This window comes from Nicotiana sylvestris, chromosome 4, assembly GCF_000393655.2.
Source record: "Nicotiana sylvestris chromosome 4, ASM39365v2, whole genome shotgun sequence".
Classification (NCBI taxonomy): Eukaryota; Viridiplantae; Streptophyta; class Magnoliopsida; order Solanales; family Solanaceae; genus Nicotiana; species Nicotiana sylvestris.
In genome coordinates, this window is record NC_091060.1 from 167,876,511 (window position 1) to 167,897,195 (window position 20,685).

At 33.3% G+C, this 20,685-nt stretch overlaps 3 protein-coding genes across 7 annotated transcripts; 2 read left to right on the forward strand and 1 right to left on the reverse strand.

The window, feature by feature from the left end:
- Window positions 1–590: 590 nt before the first annotated feature.
- LOC104236014 (uncharacterized) lies at window positions 591–5,668 on the forward strand. 2 transcript variants are annotated; one of them, XM_009789861.2, is made up of 7 exons: window positions 591–806; window positions 2,741–2,804; window positions 2,877–2,976; window positions 3,351–3,527; window positions 4,181–4,279; window positions 4,380–4,625; window positions 5,132–5,668. In XM_009789861.2, the coding sequence occupies exons 3-7, from the start codon at window positions 2,917–2,919 to the stop codon at window positions 5,429–5,431; spliced, it is 882 nt and encodes a 293-aa protein (XP_009788163.1). In that variant the 5' UTR covers window positions 591–806; window positions 2,741–2,804; window positions 2,877–2,916; the 3' UTR covers window positions 5,432–5,668. The 2 variants fall into 2 exon arrangements, with proteins under 2 accessions (XP_009788163.1, XP_009788164.1); XM_009789862.2 differs by lacking the exon at window positions 2,741–2,804.
- A 988-nt stretch (window positions 5,669–6,656) lies between these two features.
- LOC104236013 (uncharacterized protein At1g01500-like) lies at window positions 6,657–11,189 on the reverse strand. Of its 4 annotated transcripts, none has more exons than XM_009789858.2 (3): window positions 10,692–11,189; window positions 9,032–9,895; window positions 6,657–7,217 (listed from the first exon to the last, which is right to left on the reverse strand). In XM_009789858.2, the coding sequence occupies exons 2-3, from the start codon at window positions 9,737–9,739 to the stop codon at window positions 6,996–6,998; spliced, it is 930 nt and encodes a 309-aa protein (XP_009788160.1). In that variant the 5' UTR covers window positions 9,740–9,895; window positions 10,692–11,189; the 3' UTR covers window positions 6,657–6,995. The 4 variants fall into 4 exon arrangements, with proteins under 4 accessions (XP_009788160.1, XP_009788162.1, XP_009788161.1 ...); XM_009789860.2 differs by lacking the exon at window positions 10,692–11,189 and adding an exon at window positions 10,391–10,681; XM_009789859.2 differs by lacking the exon at window positions 10,692–11,189 and adding an exon at window positions 10,039–10,681.
- A 5,383-nt stretch (window positions 11,190–16,572) lies between these two features.
- On the forward strand, window positions 16,573–18,142 carry LOC138890493 (uncharacterized). Its single transcript, XM_070173883.1, has 2 exons — window positions 16,573–17,849; window positions 18,055–18,142. The coding sequence occupies exons 1-2, from the start codon at window positions 16,573–16,575 to the stop codon at window positions 18,140–18,142; spliced, it is 1,365 nt and encodes a 454-aa protein (XP_070029984.1).
- Window positions 18,143–20,685: the final 2,543 nt, after the last annotated feature.

The window sequence follows — 20,685 nt, forward strand, 5'->3', positions numbered from 1 at the left end:
ATTTATTTTAAATATGTTCATATAAATTAAAACGGTGAGTAAATCAGATGGACCCGGGGTCATTCGGTCAACAAAATGCACCTGTAACGCACGGCAAATTGGACTAACGTGACAGATCTCAAACACATGACACTCACTCACGAGGAAATAAACGGTAGATTAGAAAAATTTTATTTTGTGTCTCATGTAATTAACACTAATTGTGTGGGGCCTCTTTTTTGTTTCATAATTGTGTGGTCCTAAAATTTTGTGAACCCAAATGTGTAAGATATGGATTCACAAATATATAAGATAAAAAGAGCCTCAAACAATTAGAGCAAATTGTATGAGACACAAAATAAAATTACTCGGGAGATTTTTACCATGAAATCTCAATCGAGTAGATCTAAACGCCACGTGTCGTCTGTGACAGACAAAAGTCTCGCCTTCCAGAAACTATATAGCAAAAATCATTAGGAAATGACCTTAAGAGTCGTACAAATGGACTAATTTTTCTAAATATTGTCGAATTGCCGAATAACTTTTTATTTATACATAAAAAATATCTTACATACAGTCCTATATAATATTACATATATTTATATGAAAATGAGACTATATGTATAGAGAGAGAAAACGGTGTGTAGACTCTTACACTCTGCTCCCCAGATATAGAGAGAGAAAGTTCAGAGGTGCGCGTAGTATATGCATTAATTGGGGTTCAGTTTTTGGCAGAATTTGCATGTCATTATTCTGTTAGAAAAAAGGACCGAAAAACTCACCTTTTTTGTGTTCTGCTTCTGCTACCGTTTGTCTTCAGTCGTCAGGTATGATCAGTGGCTGCCGCCGCCGCCCAGGGTGGCGGAGAGTTTTTAGACTTTATGTGTTTTTACTTTTGTTAAATTTGGGGTTCTTTGTTTGCTCTCTGTGCGTGTGTGTGTGTGTTTTCTTTTTCATAAGTTGGTAAAGTACCTTTCTTTTTCTTTTACTTTTTATTTTTATTTTGTGTTTGCTTTTGTTAATTGGGTTGTTGGATCTGTTGATTGTTTTGTTTTATGGATAGGTGATTATCTTGTTGCCGAATTTGTTTGGCTTAATCTAATGTTTAAGCTTGATTTGGGATTTATGTCATAATTAAGTACTCTTGAATGGGCCTGAATAGCTGAAATGAGCAAGAATAGAGCTGAATAGATACATATGATTCTGACAGAGCCGACCTGGAAATGATCGATTGATTGAATGGTTGCTGATTACTATTTACATGAGTGTGTTAGTTTTACAGTTAAAGTTATTATGGATAGGGAAAGTTTAGCTTTTTTCTTTTTCTTTTTCCAATATTTCCTATCTTATGCAATCTCTAATTGGCGTTGCGAATGAGGAAAAGAGTGTGTTTTTTCATGAGTCACCTCTCTGTTGTAGGTAGATCATTAGTCAGACAGCTAGAGACTAGCTCTGCTAAGAGTGTATGTGTTTGATAGTTTTTGTTCTGTCATCTAACTTATACTTCTTCCTGAATTTGACATTGTGTTAGTTCTTTAATTTTTGTTTCAACCAGTGAATAATGATGATTTTGTGCTAAAAAGACTAAGAGCCGGTTTGGATTGGCTGATTTGAAGTAGCTGATAAGCATTTGAAAAGAACTTTTAAGTGACGAAACTGATTTAATAAATAAACAATTATGTGTTTGGATACAAATACTGAAATTGATAATAAGTTGTTGCAATATTTGATAAAAAAGTGCTGATAAACTTTTTTTCTGTTAACATGACTCAAATAACCTTAGAACTGTTTACACTTATAAGGGCGTAATTTCTTCAAAATTATAGATTCCGGGTCAATTCAAAATACAAAATATTATATTTGTCATTTTATTTTAAATACGATTGTGCTTGCATAAGATAATTTTTATGATAAATATAATTTATTTTATGATAAGCATATAATCATAAGTTATAATAATTAATAAATTTACAAAAGTTTTTCAGTAAAAAAATAAACCTAAATAGGACAAAATATTGGAAGAGAAACAAACAAAACAGTGTCTTCATCACCACAACACTTAGAAAGCAATACATCAAAAATTTGATATGTACTCATTTATTACATATAGTTCAAAGATTAATACACAATCACATAGATACAAATATGCAAAGGAATAGAGAATTTGCTTATCTTAAATAGTCAATGAGAATTGCAAACTTGAAGAGGCGGGGGGGGGGGGGGTTTCAAATACTTGTGAGTATCGATGTAGGAGCTTTGTTCTAAAAAGGAATATTTTAAGAATAAAATAGTAAAAATTTTGGTCAAACTTAAAGTGTTTATAAGTTAAAAATTCATAAGCTGGGGGTGACCAGTTTATGTCTTTTGGCTTATTTTTTACTTATAAGCACTTTTAACTTTACCAAACGCGTAGATAAACCGAAAAATGCTTATATGTTAGTTTGACCAGCTTATAAGCTTAGCCAAACACCCACTAATACTTAAAAAGATGAATTAAAGTGATACCTGCTTAGTGACAGAATACCTAATAGGGGTTTTCAGACATGTAACTCAGTTGCCTTTAGAAATGTACTCTAGGACAAATGCCCTTCCTCCCAATTCCATCATCCACTTTGTTTAAGCATACAAATGTTGAAAGGTGCAGCAGATTGGTCTGAGCTTCTTTATTAGACTGTGACATTGTCATTGCAAATCTTAAGTCTTTTTTTTTTTTTAATAAAAGGTCAGTTACTGTACCTCTGTTTTTCTTTGCTTAATGAAGGTTGTTCCCTCGTCTATTTGTGTGAGCATTTCCGCTGCGAGAAAATGTCTGCATTGCTACATGGGTAATTTTAATGTTGGCAAAGTTTTTAATTATTTGAAAGTTACTCGCTTGTTCATATGGATCCTTTTATCAGGTAAAGCTCAGTTAAGAGACCAATTATAGCAGCATTGACCATGTTTCGTCGCAAGAATCATTCTAATGTTGAACAGGAGGGTGAGGAGAAGCAGCACAAGGTAACAATAGTCCTACTGTTTGGATGTGTTTGTTAATAGCCTCTATTCTGACATTGTTTGGGTTAGTGCTTTGAGTTAGATTATAGTTGGTTCTGTATATTTTTGGGCATTTCAAGGACTTGTTTTCTATTGTTATGTTTATACAAATTTTGAACGGGTTCGTACTTTGGAAGAGTTGTTGATGTTCTGTGGGTGCATTGTCATTGCATATTGATACTTATCCTGGAAAAGTTTCATAAAGTGTGCTTGAATCCTCTTGAATACCGCATGGCAAGGATGCTGAATATACTTTAAATTTTTAGACATTGGTTTCTGTTGGATTTTCCCAATCAAAATCCTATTATGAGCTCTTAGAATATTGGCTCTTCTTATAGGTTAAGGAGCTTAGGGCTTCCCTGGGGCCACTATCAGGGCGCAACTTGCAGTACTGCACTGATGCATGTTTAAGGAGGTATTTGGAAGCACGGAACTGGAGTGTAGATAAATCGAGGAAGATGTTGGAGGAGACACTTAAATGGAGGTCATCTTTTAAACCTGAAGAAATCCGCTGGGTAAGGGAACAATATATTTGCACTAGTGATATCTTTTATTGTTATATAACATGTCCTTTTTATCAGAGCTAGCATGAAAAATCTAGGTCGGAAATCACATTAACTTCTTTTTTTTAAATCAGTGGTGTGGGCTCACACCTCGACTAATCCACCGGGTAACCTGTCCAGTCCACAAACATAGGTTACCAAAGTAATCCTGCTCATCAAGGTGAGAGCAGATGGGCTCACATCAAGTGTTGTAGCTGGAAAATGAACATGGGATCTCCACGTTGTTACTCCCATTCCCCAACATTGGGATTTGCCGAAATCACATTAATAACCATGACTAGCTTGAATGATGAAAAAAAAAACGTATGGGTCTCTGGTAGTGTTGTGTGAATATTTTAAAGGAGATGATGAAACTGCATTGACCACTTGACTTAATTTAATGTGAAATACTTAGATTAGTGTAGTAGTTGTCTATTTGTTTCTATTGACGAACAATTCCTTTTTCTTTAACCATAAGTCTTGTTGGAAGTAGATGATTATCGATATATCTACCATTCAATGCTCTGCGAATTTCATATTTAGACCTCCACGGATAAGATTTCCTTTAAGTATTATGTGAGTTTACAATTGCTTCTGCTGACCAAGAAATGGTGTTGCATTGTTAGCATGAAGTAGCAATAGAAGGTGAGACTGGGAAGGTGTATAAAGCAAATTTTCATGACCGCTACGGCAGGACAGTACTTATATTGCGGCCAGGAAAGCAGGTAATGTAAAAGCAAGTTGATGTGTTCAAAATCTCTCTTTGTTATTTTTTAGTTTCTTCTCCATCTAGTGAAATTTTAAATATGTTTCCCATATATGCAGAACACATCAGCACTGGACAACCAAATGAAGCATTTGGTATATCTGATAGAGAATGCCATTCTTAATCTGCCAGAAGGTCAAGAACAGATGGCCTGGTTAATCGACTTCACAGGATGGTCTATAACCAATAATGTTCCCATAAAATCTGCTCGCGAGACGATCAACATTTTGCAAAACCACTACCCTGAGAGACTCGCTGTAGCATTTCTTTATAACCCACCGCGAATTTTTGAAGCATTTTGGAAGGTATGATCTACATCCTCTTTGTCTTTTGTCCCTGCTTGTTGATCAAACCTAGCTGATTGTAGTGTTAACTATTTCAAAGACATCAGAACTTATTAAAGGTGCCAAATTACCAACGTACACCATCATTTTAAGATCTTTTTCTTTGGACAAACATTTCCTACTGTACAACATTGGTTGGGTAAAACAAAAAGATTAGTACTTCCTTTCAGAAGTAGATGTGGCTGGTTAATGCCTTTGGTAAAACTGTCTCTTGAGTGGATCTGTAAACTTTCGAACCTTTGACAGGGTATATGTGCTATCTGGCGTAGTGATATCATGTATCGAATTTTCTTTCTTTACCATGTGCTTGAAATTGTCCCCCTCTCATACTATTTATTCAATTTAGTTGCAATTCATAATTTACAGCTCCTTTTCCAACCTGTTGAGCTCATTTATATTGTTCAAGCATCAGTCACTCCCTTATTTTTATCCTTTCCATTGATTAACGCCATTTTCTTGTTTTCCAGATTGTCAAATACTTTATGGATCCCAAAACATTTCAGAAAGTCAAATTTGTCTATCCAAAGAACAAGGATAGCGTGGAACTGATGAAGTCATTCTTCGATGTGGATAATCTTCCTACTGAGTTTGGAGGATCAGCGACTTTGAATTATGATCACGAGGAGTTTTCAAGGCAAATGGCTCAAGATGATGTGAAAGCTGCCAAGTTTTGGGGTTTCGACAAACACCAATCTGATGCTAATGGTTACTCTGCGGCAGAGGTTGCTCCAGAGCCTGAATCTATTGCCCCTCCAGCCATAGCTTAGATGCTTGATCCACTGACCAGTTCAGTCTTATATTGCCTAACTGAGTTAAATAAATAATGGGGAATGTAAGATCTTGTCCCCCCACCCCACCCACCCCCAGCATATTATCAGAGACTAGAACACTTCCTGAGGTTATTTTCTAGATTTAACTCATGGCAGCTGAAAACCTTGGTACCTTATTTATTGGTTGTATTATGCTCTATTTAGAGTCAAAGAGCTGCAAGCTTTAAGGCTTCATCTTCCCCTCTTTCACCTTTTACTTAATCTTTCCTGTCTTGCTTTTCCATTTTCATTTAATATCAACAGCATCGAGAGAGTCGGTACCGTCTACCATAAAATACTACAATCAGTCAATTACTCCCTTTGTTCCCATTTAGTTGTCTTCTGAAGATGAAGAGGAAGTTTTAGCAGAATGAGAATCTGGAATCTCAGGTTTGTATTCTTATGATGCAGGCAATTGTTGCTAAAACTTAGTTCTTTTTTTTTTTGGCGACTATATGCTCCTGTTTTTTTTCCCCCTGAGCTGAAGGTCTATCTGAAACAACATCTTTAAACAGCCTCTTTGCCTTCACAAGATAGGGGTAATGTTTGTTGTTGTTGTTGTCGGGATAAATTTTTACATGTCCTTCGAGAAAACATTAAATTTGATTAAGACTTGCTAATTCTTTAATCTTTGACCACATTAATCTATTTTCTATTAGCAAGTTAATTACTTATTTACCGAGAAAATAATTAGTTCTTTCTTGATTTTCTAAATGACAAGTACATTTGGGAACAATTAGTTTTAGCAAACATGACAACAAAATGGAACAGTAGGAGTAATCAACTAGTACATATTAATTTAATTACGTCTAAATAACAAACTAATTGAAAATTTGAAATCAACACTTGTCTGTTTTGTGTTATATAAGTTTAATCTCCCATCTATGATAATGTATTTTTTCTTTGATTTAAGTCAGGCAGACATTTTTAATACACTTTAACAGCAGCTGTATACATATTTAATTTTTTTTGCTGTTTTTTCCAGAGGATTAAATTTGTTGGAACAAATTGTAGACTGCTTTTTCATCACTTTAAAAAAAAAGGAGGGGGGTGCACCCCAAGGGTATGTTATGTAGGCAGCCTACCCAGATTCAAGTATCAGTGGCTGATTCCACGGCTCGAACACGATCAAGTGGCTGATTCCATGGCTCGAACCCATGACTTATAGGTCACACAGAGACAATTTGATCGAGCTCCAAGGCTCCCCTTGCTTTTTCATCAATTAATAGGGCACTAATTCCAGGACATAAGTATCTCAAATACAAAACCTTATCAAAAACTAAACATTTACACAAAAACAAAACAAGCTTAAACATGATGTAACATCAGCTAAACATGTGCATACAGCTTTAGCAACCTGTTGCACTCCTCAGCTACAAAACTCAAAAGGCAGCAAACTGGAGAGGTAAAAAGAAACTAGGGGAAGGGAAGCAGAAAACATGCTAAGCTTGTTTAACAAGTAGAATATACTCTTAAAACAAGTATCTTTCTGTTGTTAGCCTTTGGATTATGCTATATATAATTACATAAGGCGCCTTCGTAATTTTCGAGTACTACGGACTAATAACCCAACTCCTACTCCAACTCCTACACAAATGCCAAGGCCAATCCCAACACCAACTCGGACTCCAGCATTGAACCAGGATAGTTCCCCGTCTTCGCCATCCATAAGCTCTGTTTGTCTCCAGTACATGTTGTTATAGTCTTCTTCGCTTTCTGGTTTATAACTTCTGTTGTCTGTTACCTGTTAACACAAAATGAACTTCAGAAGCCGTGAAGTTTCCATCAACAAGTAATCATGCGTTAAGTGTCTGAGAAGCTGCGTTGATTCATCTAATTAATTGCATCTATGAAACATAATTTGTGGTTCAAAATGAATACTACAACAACAAACTCAGTGTAATCCCACAAGTGGGGTCTGAGGAGGGTATTGTATGCAGATCTTACCCCTACCTTAAAAAAGGCAGAGAGGTTGTGTGCGATAGACCCTCGGCTCAGGACAGATAAAAGGAAGGGTCAACAACAAGCAAACCAATAAGAAAACCAAAGCGAAAATACAAAACTAAAACTAAGTAATGCAATCAGAAAATCAAAGCGAAAATACAAAACTAATACTAAGTAATGCAATCAGAAAACCGAAACGAAAGCAACAAGTAATAACAGAAGTCTAGGAATACAAAAATACACGACTGACACTAAGTAATGTACAAAAGCTACGATTACAAACAAGGACAACGCTCGGCTACCTAACCCTTTACCTTTCAAAATGAATACTAAGAATTGCTAATCGAACAGCTGCTGCCTTGAGAATATTTTCCAATTGGAATGACACAGAAAAAACTTAATAATATGAAACTGAAGATGAAATGCAACCACATTTTTGTTAACTTCAAATCTAGAAGGATAGGGACAATGCAACAGGAAAGAATGAGCATTGAATATTAAACAATTAACTTAAAAGTATGAGTCTGCCCATACCCTCTGACATTTTTAGGATAAGATTCTGTTTCCAGTGCCAGGTACTTTTCCTACAAGATACGAGACTTTTACAGGTTGTGACATGTTTCAAGATATGAAACATTATGCAGCTAGATGCAATGGTAGGGTAACCATAAGGAGTTGTCAGGGTCAAGGTTATCACTTTAGTCCCCACTCTGTCAATAAACTATAGCATGAATTTTGTAGCACAAAAATTGAAATACCATTAAAGTATTTACATTTGGTCAAGGAAATTTAAGGAGGGTAGAAACACATCTGAAGGTACATGCATAGGCGGAGGCAGAGCCAGGATTTGAAGCTCAGGAGTCTAGTTCTTTTAAGTTATTGGATTCTAAATTAATAATTTATACATATTAAATGACGTTCTAGAGACAAATTCTTTACTAGGTTCGGCCGGACCCGCATCTCGGTCTCTAGCTGGGTACACGTGCAATCAACAATAACAATTCTGAGGAAAGAACCGGCCAATATAGCTAGTGAAGGCATCACTCTTGGCGGATCACCGACAGGGAAAAGAGATGTAAACAATTTAGGGCTCAAACGCACAAGAATCTTTGAAAGACCATCCAGACAAGTGAAATTTTGTACAATGTACCTTGTTATCATTTGAAAGAGAAAAACTGTAGAATTGCTCAAGTCACCATAGCTGGTGTTTTGTAAACCATTTGGAAACTTTCAAAGATAACATGCCCCAATATTACGTTTTAATAGACTCTTTTCCCTCAACTTTTCTAGCTTCTTTTGACCATGAAAATAACCTCAAATTCAGTTCGAATCAAAGAGGAGGAGATATAAGTGGAAGAAGGATCACAGAGCAATTTTAAGTTGTCAAAATAAATGTAAGAAACACACCAATCACTGAAGGCAACGGTGTTGATCAACTCACTACACCTGTTGGTTAACTATGTAAAGAGTTTGGCTATTTGCATATGCCTTATCACCAATATTGCATGGTTAACATTTCGATTATAATGAACACTACATACAACTCAAGAACACCAACTAGACGATATATTTGTTAATAAACATAAAAAACAAGGTTTGAAGTACAAACAGTACCTGCAGATCATGTTCAGATGAGACTTCTTTCTGCTGTTCAGCTGTTTCATGCTCCGGAATGGAATCTAACATACCCTTTCGGTGGTGCTTCTTCCTGTGAATCAGCTGCAGAGTCTTAGTTAAGATGATAGGTGTACCAGAAAAGCAACCGGCAACATATACTTCAATTGTCGGCGAGAATGATTCAGAACCGACAATGTGTTTTCCCTTGAGAAAGCCAGTGCCAGCGCTCATAACTGATTCGCAATTCATGCTCCATCTCCAAACAGTCTCTTTAGACTCCCTAATAAAACCATTGACGTCGGCCATTTCCAAAACCCCAGAGAGAACAAGATCATCTTTATGGAAAACCTCAAAGTTCACATTCCCTGTCAATCTTATGCTATCGGTGCTCACAAATGTCGCTTCTTCAGCTTTCTTATCAACCCGGTCCCTTCGAAGAAGGCAAGAAACTCCTTCCGAATACATGGAACATCTTTTACCATTTACTTCAAGCAGTGTATCAGGGCTTAATGGGATATGGTTAAGAGTAAGACTTTCTGGGGTTGAATCGTCGACCACAAAATTGCTAATTCTGATGTAGAAAACTCTAATATCAAACCAAGATAACGATAGTTTACCACAAGATTGGTAAGAAGGGTGCCTTATAATTTGGAGACCAGCATCAGCTGGTTTTCCATTGCTTAGCAATTCACGCGATTTCTCCATATTTCAGGAGTTTATCCCTCACTATATATAATCCTTCACCATTGTCTGATATAAGAACATAACAGAACCATAAACCCGGCACCCCCTTAGGCCAAGGAACACCGTTTCAATTCAAATCCCTACTCAACACGGTGCCTCTGGAGTATCTGAATCTGGCTGCCAACAGAAAGTCATTTTCTAATCAGATAATCATATACTAAATTTGTAAAGAAAAAATAACAGGAATCATAACCGAAAGCATAAATGGAAATGAAGGTATGCCAGGTACAAAAGAAACCTGAATTTCAGGAACAGAATACCTTGATATAAGGAAGAGAAAAGACAGAATCAATAATAAAAGGCTATAAAAAGAAAACCAAACTACCTTACAAAAGGGTTGATGGAGAAAAAAAAAAAAAGAAGACTACCCAACAAAAAGGATTTAAAGGTCATTTATGCTAAAAAGGCTAGAAAACCAAAGATGGAGGAGATCACTACAAAAGAAACATAAAAAAGATTCACAAAAATGGAATCTTTATATGAATTTGTACACCCACACAAATTGGCTTTATCAAAAATTACATCAAAACAACATTGTCCACAAATCTATCTTGTATTTTTGAAAAAAGAGAGGAGAAAATACAAAATAATCAAAATCAAAGACCACCCCACCTATAGCTCCAATGATTTGAAGTCTAATTGGTGATCAAAAATTAAATCTTTTTTCTAACTTTCAGCTCTTCACTCTCAAAAACAAGCAGCAGATGGGAATTAAAGAACCACTTTTTGGCTTCTCAAAGATTGATAAAAATATGCTAACAAATTGCAGGCTATTAAGAATAAATATAAATCACAGAAGCTGCCAAATAACACACCCAATTCACTTCCATACCCAAGAAATAAAATAGTAGAAGAAAAAAAAATAGACTAATACAGAGAAAAGCTGAAATCTTTTTCTACACAATAAACTTACACAGAGAAATATTAAATCCACAAGTTTATCTGCAAATTATCTATCAAATCACTTTCAAAACTCCAATAAGAGCTTTTGATTGCCTCCTCCAAATCTTGTGGCCTAAAATTAAGCACACTGATGCTACTTTATGGACTATTCCTATGAATCAAAATCAGCTTTTTTCAGTTGTCTTTCTTTTTCTGTGTGTATGTATGTATATAAAGTGTATATGTGTGTGTATATTATATATATAGACTTAAAACTATATTAATTCTGTAAAAAGATCCGATCTTTCTGTTTTGGATCTTTGAGTATTCTAAAGAATGTACATAGCCTTTGATATTAAGGTTGGTGCATAATATATACAAATCTGAAATAAAAGGAAGAAAAAAAAAGGAGCAGAAATTCATAAGCAAGAAAAAATGTTGATGGTGATTGGTTTTTCTTTTTTTTTTTGGGGGAGGGGGGGTTGTGACAGAGGATGGGTATTTGGATTACATTTGAACCTTATCTAAATGAGGAATAAAATTTTGAGATTTACTCGGCATCTTTAATTAAATTGAAAATGATGTTTAGGTTTGAAGGTTTTGTTTAAATTTAATTAAAAATGTACGTAGTTTTGATCAACTTTGAACCTAGCCACATGTAGAGTCATAATTCAGCGTTAAACACTTAATTGAATACAATAAATATAGTTTGGTTAGAATACGATTTATACCGGTATAAGTTATATTGGGATAAGTTATATTAGGTGCTGAAACTAATTTAAAAAATAAGCAGTTACGTGTTTGGATAAAAGTGCTGAGATTAATAATATGCAGCTGAAGAACTGAGTATACGAAGAGTTTTGTTTTAAAAATAAGTATTCAGGCATAGAATAGTAAATATTTTGGTCAAACTTAAAATGCATATAAGCTGAAATTTGATAAGTTGGAGGAGACCAACTTATGGCTTTTGGCTTATTTTTGGCTTATAAGCACTTAACTTATTAGCACTTTTAATTTTACCAAACGCGTAGATAAGCCAAAAAGTGTTTCTAAGCCAATTTGACCAGTTTATAAGCTTAGCCAAACACCCTCTAAGAATGATAATTGCATAATTTCTAAGAAGAAGGTAGTTATACCGGTGTTAATTACCTCACCTTCTATAAGGTATAAGTTATCCCGGTGTAAAAATTAACATTGGGATAACTTATACCCTGTTTGCTAACCAAACAGAGTATTAAGGTGATATTAAAATTTTATACTACCCTTATGCCTTCTTATACCTCATACCAAACAAAAGATTACCCTAGAAAAGGCGAACTGCAGTCAAACCTCTCTATAACAGACACGTTTGTTCCCGGATATTTTTGATTATTATAGTGAGATGTTGTTATATAAAAGTTGGTTCACCAAAAAGCTTAGCTTTTATAGTGAAATATTGTTATATAGGGATGCTACTATAAAGAGGTATATTAATTAGTATATATTTAAATTTAATTTGTTACTTAATCATGATAAATTAATGTGGTTTAATACATGTATGACATTTTTTTCAAGTAATCATGCAACCTTTGCTGATAAATGATACTCCTAATTTGCTTAAGCCTCTGATTCACTTACTAGTTATGCAGAGGTTATAATTCAAGGATAGTTTAGGTGGTGGCAAATAATAAAGAGATTGTTCATATGGTCACTATAAAAAAAAGAAAAAAAATTGTTATACAATATGATTAATAATGGTGGGATTGTTATATATAAATTACTTACTTTAATAGCGCATTTTTATTAAATAGTTATTGCTAATATTCACGTTCTAATTTGGTACACACAAAAAATCTGAATTCCTGTACAACTTAATACATCTATTATTATTTAATATCGTCAACAAGACATTATATTAGTTTTAAAAAAGAAAAAATTACAGCTAAACGAACATCGTATTATGCAAAAATTTGTGTTGGTATTAATTTGGGGGAATTAAAAATAGCCAGATTTACAACTGGTAATTGAAAAATAGCCACAATTATAAAAGTACCCAAAATTTAGTCATTTTTCAGATAAAGGTAAAATCTGAATAGAAACACAAATTTCAGTATAATATGTTGGAGTTCAATTTTTTTACATATGAAATTCCAGCACATGAATTTCATAATGTGTAGCAGTTCCAACACAATATATTGAAAGTTTATACGCATGAGCTCCATAATCCAGCATATTATGCTAGAACTTTCTGTGTGCTTTCCAATATAATATGCTGGAAGTTTATATGAAGTAGCTCTATGATCCAACACATTATGCTGGAACTTTCCGTGTTTCAGCAAAATAATGATTATTTTTCAATGACTTTGCAAATGCTGACTAATTTTCAATTATCAGTCTGAAAACTGGCTAGCTCGTGCTATTTTTTCTACTAGCCTTAGGGTACGCGCTTTGCGCGTGTAACCAACTCTCAATACTATATTGTAACTAATGTTGCTCTATTTTTTTTATTTCTTTAATATTCAATGCTCCTCTTACATAAATAAATTTATGCACACTAAAGTTTTGTAATTACTTATATGATGAATTTGTAAAAAAAAAAAAAAAAATTGATTCTTTAACAAATTAATTGATTCAAAGAGTTATTTTGTTAAATCAGTTAAAAAATTAATATGTACACAATCTGCATGAATATTTATACATTAAATTTAAAGTATTGTGATCAAGTAGTGTTAGAAAAGTGATGTTAAACCACTCATCTCTAAGAAAATTAATTAATCAAAGTATTGGAAAGAAACTTCTCATGCAACTATGAAAATATTGATCAAGACAAAAAATTAGACTATGTGATAAAATCATGCAAATAAGTGCAAAAAAGCAGCAATATCATGTAACAGCTGAAGATAAAAGATACTTTAATTTTCAAATAGAACTTTCGTGATGAGAAAAGATAAATAATAAATTTCTAGAATTTCTTTAAAAAAAAGTCATAGAATCCGAGAATCATGTGCATTAAAATCCTATCACTAATTGACTTCCATGTTTATGCTAAAATTTTGGACATATTTTTCAAACATTTTTTTATTCACATAGGATTTCAGGGATATTTCTTTGTTGATTTCAAGTATTAAATATTAAAAAATTAATATAGAAGATGTTACAGTTATATTAATATAAGGAGGTATAAATTTATATAAGGTCAAATCTTAATGAATTTTAAAGTCCTACATATTAGGACTTTTTACATAATTCAAATAAGGAAAGATTTAATAATAAATTTTAGTTTATTTCAAAGTCTTAAATATTAGAAAAATAATTGCTTTCATTGCATTTTACTTTTACTTATCCATAATTAAACAGAAGACTATAACTTGAGAGTCTATCTAGAATTTTAGTACTTGTCTGTAGTTAACAACTTGTTTGGATAGTTGTTACATATCGTTTCATAATGTATCGTATTATATTATATTGTACTGTACTGTATCGTTTGATGATTACATTATCTAGATGGATTGTGTAGTTTTACCGTCATTTCATGGTATCACGCACCAGTAATATGATGAATAAACGTGCAATATTATAAAGAAAAATTATGATACATATATAAAAAGGTAGGATAAATGATAAAATAAAATTATTTTATAATAATAAAGGTTGAGATTAAGAGAAAAACACAAGAAAATGACGCGACCACACCAAATCGGTCGTTACATAAAGTGTCATATTTCATCGTTACGTAACAACAAATTTAACAATACGATATAATAAAATTTAAGTAACAATCAAAATAAATATTATATTTAAAATAATAATATGATACGATATAATTAACCGGTAACAACCATCCAAACAAGCTGTTAATGGACGTCACTATCATTTACTGAATATAATAAAAATTATGTGCTTGGTCTTAAATTCAAAACGATTGTTTCAACGTAGAAAATTTGTGGTTCTCAAAAGTTGAATGCTATTAGTTTTTTGTTTCATCCACATGGAATTTTCATGGTTCTCATTTTTTTTTATATCGTAAGTTTTCTTATGGTTGAAACTCTGCCGTTGGAAGATAAGTAGTTCAGCTATTCAGAGTTGTGAATTTTTTTTTCAAAATGCTCTCGGATACGTCATGCAATATAAAAACGGGCGAATGGCACAAATAGCCACTAAAAGCTGTGGCTTTTATTTTAAAGCCACTATTTTCAATGTATTTAGACTTTAGCCATTCCTTTTAAAAAACTTATACCTGACTGGACGAAAATACACTTCTGGTATAACTTATACATACGCTATCAACACAAGTAGCAGTTACACAAAGAGAAGAAGCGAGCAACAGCAGCAGCGGCGATCAACTGAGGACGAACCACCATTTCTCTTCCCGATTTCAAAAATTCAGCAATCTAATCCAAAAAAACAACATAGATAAACAGTAAGTTGTAATTTCATGTGTTTCTATCAATTTTTATTTCGCTATAGTTATACTTTTTTAGATCTGTATTGATTTGATTATATATTAGATAAGAATTTGATTTTTTTGAATTTCTGGATTGATAAATTTATAGACACCGCCTCCTATGATAATTCTGTATTCCGGACATAGTGTCTTCATTTTAGAAATTGAATTCAAAAAAATAAGAACACTATGTCCTTAACTTTGATTCTACTGGCCTCATTTTGCAAATTGAATAAAAAAAACTTAAGGACAAAATGTCCTTCACTTTGTTGTTGTTCTTCTGTATACAAAGTCCTGTAACTTGAGTTTCAAATTGTATGTTTTAATTTCTGGTTCAAATGTTAAGGACTGACAACTCTTAAATATGTCAGTCCTTAACTCTTAAATACATGTTTAAATGTTAAGGACTAGCAGTCCTTAACTTTTAATTCCATGTTTAAATGTTAAAGGACAAGCAGTCCTTAGCTTTTAATTTCTGGTTCAAAAGTTAAGGACTGGTAGTCCTTAACTTTTAATTCCATGTTTAAAACTTAAGGACTGACAGTCCTTAACTTTTAATTTTAATTCCATGTTTAAATGTTAAAGGACAGACATTCCTTAGCTTTTAATTTCTGGTTCAAAAGTTAAGGACTAGAAATCCTTAAGTTTTAATTCCATGTCTAAATGTTAAGGACTGACAGTCCTTAACTTTTAATTCCATGTTTAAATGTTAAAGGACAGACAGTCCTTAGCTTTTAATTTCTGGTTCAAAAGTTAAGGACTAGCAATCCTTAAGTTTTAATTCCATGTTTAAAACTTAAGGACTGGCAGTCCTTAACTTTTAATTCCATGTTTAAATGTTAAAGGACAGGCAATCCTTAGCTTTTAATTTCTGGTTCAAAAGTTAAGGACTGGTAGTCCTTAACTTTTAATTCCATGTTTAAATGTTAAGGATTGGCAGTCCTTAACTTTTAATTTTAATTCCATGTTTAAATGTTAAAGGACAGACAGTCCTTAGCTTTTAATTTCTGGTTCAAAAGTTAAGGACTAGAAATCCTTAAGTTTTAATTCCATGTTTAAATGTTAAGGACTGACAATCCTTAACTTTTAATTCAATGTTAAAATGTTAAAGGGCAGACAGTCCTTAGCTTTTAATTTCTGGTTCAAAAGTTAAGGACTAGCAATCCTTAAGTTTTAATTCCATGTTTAAAACTTAAGGACTGACAGTCCTTAACTTTTAATTCCATGTTTAAATGTTAAAGGACAGACAGCCCTTAGCTTTTAATTTCTGGTTCAAAAGTTAAGGACTGACAGTCCATAACTTTTAATTCCATGTTTAAAACTTAAGGACTGGCAGTCCTTAACATTTAATTCCATGTTTAAATGTTAAGGACTGGCAGTTCTTAACTTTAATTACATGTTTAAATGTTAAAGGACTGACAGTTCTTAACTTTAATTACATGTTTAAATGTTAAGGACTGGCAGTCCTTAACTTTAATTACATGTTTAAATGTTAAGGACAGACAGTCCTTATCTTGGTCTTGCACTTACAGTACACCTGTTCTTAATTCTACAAGGATTGCTTTATAACGTATGTCCTTTGTTTCCCATTCTCTTGACTTGTAGGATGGAAACAATATGCATAATAGTTGCTTTTAATGGTAGATGGACTGAAGACTATAAATATCTTGATCATCAAACAAAGCTTTTCCTAGCACCTGAGTCAATTCAGTTTGAAGATTTTGTTAAACAGATTTTTGAGCTTATTGAATTGGATAGTGAAAAGTTTGAAATAGTGATATGGTTTGATATCAACCTTGGAACAAGCAAAAGAATGCTTGTATCCAAAGATTTAGATCTTCACACATGTATAGAGTTGCTAAAAACTCATTCACTCTTCAAGAGCTGTCGTTTCATAGTTGATATTTCGGAAAGAGTTTTTGCATCAACAAGCAATGAACATGCCAACACAAAAACTCAACATGACAATCAAGAGCGATGCCAACAGATAGTTGAAGTAGATATGGTTGAAGCTCAACCATTAAATGAAGAGGTGCATCAAACATTTGATTCTATTCAAGTAGAAGGACAAAGCATTATGGAGATTGACAACGAACAAGCTTTGGGTATTCAAGTCTTAGAGAGTGCACCGGTAATCGAAGTAGTTGCTGACAAAACCTGCACTCAAATAACTAAACGAAGATCAAATTTGAAACAAAAAGAATCCCCAACTACGATATTAAGAGAAAATGCTTCTTTGGATCAAATAAAAGTCGGATCAGTATTTGACAAGAAGAAGAGCATAATTAATTGTTTTTCTAATGTAGCAATCAAAGGACATTTTGAATTCAAAGTTTTTAGATCAAGCTCAACAATATATTCGTTGACATGCAATGATGATAGGTGTCGTTGGTGTGTGCGTGCTTTCAGAATTAAAGACTCAACATTATTCAAGATAGTAAAGCTTGAGAAAAAGCATGACTGCTCTGTTAACACTAGGAAAGCAGATCAAAGGCATGCTACTTCAAAGTTGATTAGTGGTTACATTATCGATAATCTTCGGGACCCAAGATTTGAAGTTACACCAGCTTTTGTCATGGCAGAGATGCAAAAATTGCATGGACTAGACATTGGATATCACAAGGCGTGGCGTGCTATTCAACATGCTTCCGCTTTAATAAGAGGAAGTCCCGAAGAAAATTATGAATTATTGTGTTCATACTTGTATATGATGACAAGTAAAAACCCGGGAACTTATACTAACATAAAGATAGACGACAACAACAGGTAAACAATTTAGGACATGCTGTCTTTAGCCTTGTTAACTTTTGAGTTATAACCAGAAGTTGAGGACTGCCTATCCTTAAGTTTTGAACTTTGAAATAAAAGTTAAGGACAACATGTCCTTAACTTTATAACTTGTAAATGTAAGTTAAGGACTGACTGTCCTAAACTTCGGGTATTTTAACCTTGTTTTATATTGTATTTTCAGGTTTCTTTATATGTTTTACGCATATGGATCATCGATAGCTGGTTGGAATCATTGTAGACCAGTGATTGCTATTGATGCAACTTTTTGAAGTCAAAATATCGTGGTGTTTTAATGATTTCAGTTTCAAAAGATGCAAATAATCAAATTTTCTCATTAGCCTTTGGAATAGCAGAATCTGAAAACAACAATTCCTATGAGTGGTACTTTAGTCAGCTTCGCAATGCAATTGGGAGCCGTGAGAATTTGATTTTTTTATCAGATAGGCATCAAGCTATTGCAAATGGCATTGTAAAGGTATATCCTAAAAGCCATCATGGGATTTGCATCTATCATTTGGAGCAGAACCTAAAGCGAAGAAAGGTGAAAAGTGAGGTCATAAAACATTTCCAAAGTGCTGCAAGAGTATACAAGCGTAAAGAATTTGACATATACATGTCAGATATTACAAATGTAGATAAGAAAACTTATGACTACTTGATGGAAGAACCACCAGAAAGATGGGCACGTTCTTGTAGTCCACAACGAAGATATGACATGCTCACAACAAATATAGTTGAGTCGATGAATTCAGTGCTATTAGAAGCAAGGGAGCTGCCTATACTAAGAATGATGGATTTCATTCAAGTGAAGCTACAACATTGGTTTTATGAAAGAAGAAATAAAGCAGAAGGAACATTTTATGATGTTTCTTGTTGGGTAGAGGAGGAATTGAAGAACAGAATAGATTTAGCATTTACTTTGAACGTAAGTATTATGTTTTATGTTTATATTATGATTTTGACATTTTTTAACATAATGTACTCACTTATAATTTTTCAACATTGAAGGTCTTCCCTGTTGATTCATGGCGTTCTAGAGTTGAAGAAGAAGGAATAACTTTCTTGGTGGACTTAAACAAAAGAACATGTGATTGTTTTCAATTTCAACTTGATGAATTACCATGCATACATGCAATTGCAGCTATCGAGAAGAGAAACATCAAGAAGTCTAACTTTTGTTCGCACTGGTACTTAAAGGAATCTTGGCTGAAAACATATGAAAGACAAATACATCCTGTAGGACATACTGATTTATGGATTGTACCAGAGAGTGTTAAGTCACAAATTGTTAAACCTCTAGATTTCAAAGTGCCACCAGGTAGAAGGCAAAAGAAAAGGCATATTCCTGCTACCGAGCCATCAAAAATCAAATTCAAATGTGGTCGTTGCAGAAGAATTGGTCATAATAGAACAGCTTGTATATATTCTCCGGCACTCCATCCATTTTCAAGAAAGCATAGAGAAGAGTAGAAATATGCACTTATGTTTATCGACTCTTTTAAGTTTTTGCTATAGATTGTATTCATTATTATTCTAATTTGAGCGGATGCCTAGATTTTCAATATTTATATCTTGTTACGTTCTTTTAATTTCTTTTGAGTTCAACAATTAAAAGTTATTAACAGGAGTCAGTAAGTTCAACTTGCAATTTTGAAAACGTAATGACTGTCTGTCCTTAACTTTGAATTTCAAGTTCAAAAGTTAAGGACATGAGGTCCTTAAGTTATAGTCTTATGTTAAAAACTTAAGGACTGTTTGTCCTTAACTTTGAATTTTAAGTTCAAATGTTAAGGACATGAGGTCCTTAAGTTATAGTCCCATATTAAAAACGTAATGACTGTCTGTCCTTAACTTTGAATTTCAAGTTCAAAAGTTAAGGACATGAGGTCCTTAAGTTATAGTCCCATGTTAAAAACTTAAGGACTGTCTATCCTTAACTTTGAATTTCAAGTTCAAAAGTTAAGGATATGAGGTCCTTAAGTTATAGTCCCATGTTAAAAACTTGAAGACTGTTTGTCATTAACTACAGGAGTCCTTAAGTTTGAAATACAAGTTAAATACCTAAGGATTGTCTGTCCTTAACTTTGAATTTTAAGTTCAAACGTTAAGGACATAGGTCCTTAAGTTATAGTCCCATGTTAAAAACTTGAGGACTGTTTGTCATTAACTACAAGAGTCCTTAAGTTTGAAATACAAGTTAAAAACTTAAGGACTGTCTGTCCTTAACTTTAAATTTTAAGTTCAAACGTTAAGGACATGAGGTCCTTAAGTTATAGTCCCATGTTAAAAACTTGAGGACTGTCTGTCCTTAACTTTGAATTTTAAGTTCAAACGTTAAGGACATAGGTCCTTAAGTTATAGTCTCATGTTAAAAACTTGAATACTGTTTGTCATTAACTACAGGAGTCCTTAAGTTTGAAATACAAGTTAAAAACTTGAGGACTGTCTGTCCTTAACTTTGAATTTTAAGTTCAAACGTTAAGGACATAGGTCCTTAAGTTATAGTCCCATGTTAAAAACTTGAGGACTATTTGTCATTAACTATAGGAGTCCTTAAGTTTGAAATACAAGTTAAAAACTTAAGGACTGTCTGTCCTTAACTTTAAATTTTAAGTTCAAACGTTAAGGACATAGGTCCTTAAGTTATAGTCCCATGTTAAAAACTTGAGGACTGTTAGTCATTAACTACAGGAGTCCTTAAGTTTGAAATACAAGTTAAAAACTTAAGGATTGTCTGTCCTTAACTTTAAATTTTAAGTTCAAACGTTAAGGACATGAGGTCCTTAAGTTATAGTCCCATGTTAAAAACTTG

What these genes read in the sequence shown, in the direction of transcription:
- LOC104236013 (XM_009789858.2), bottom strand. Translation starts at nt 9,739, where the DNA reads ATGGAGAAATCGCGTGAATTGCTAAGCAATGGAAAACCAGCTGATGCT. An exon ending in CATCTGAACATGATCTGCAG is followed by an intron (nt 7,218 to 9,031) that starts GTACTGTTTGTA and finishes TTGTGTTAACAG; the next exon opens with GTAACAGACAACAGAAGTTA.
- LOC138890493 (XM_070173883.1), top strand. Translation starts at nt 16,573, where the DNA reads ATGTTAAGGACAGACAGTCCTTATCTTGGTCTTGCACTTACAGTACAC. An exon ending in AAGATAGACGACAACAACAG is followed by an intron (nt 17,850 to 18,054) that starts GTAAACAATTTA and finishes TTGTATTTTCAG; the next exon opens with GTTTCTTTATATGTTTTACG.
- LOC104236014 (XM_009789861.2), top strand. Translation starts at nt 2,917, where the DNA reads ATGTTTCGTCGCAAGAATCATTCTAATGTTGAACAGGAGGGTGAGGAG. An exon ending in AACCTGAAGAAATCCGCTGG is followed by an intron (nt 3,528 to 4,180) that starts GTAAGGGAACAA and finishes TTGCATTGTTAG; the next exon opens with CATGAAGTAGCAATAGAAGG. An exon ending in TATTGCGGCCAGGAAAGCAG is followed by an intron (nt 4,280 to 4,379) that starts GTAATGTAAAAG and finishes CCATATATGCAG; the next exon opens with AACACATCAGCACTGGACAA.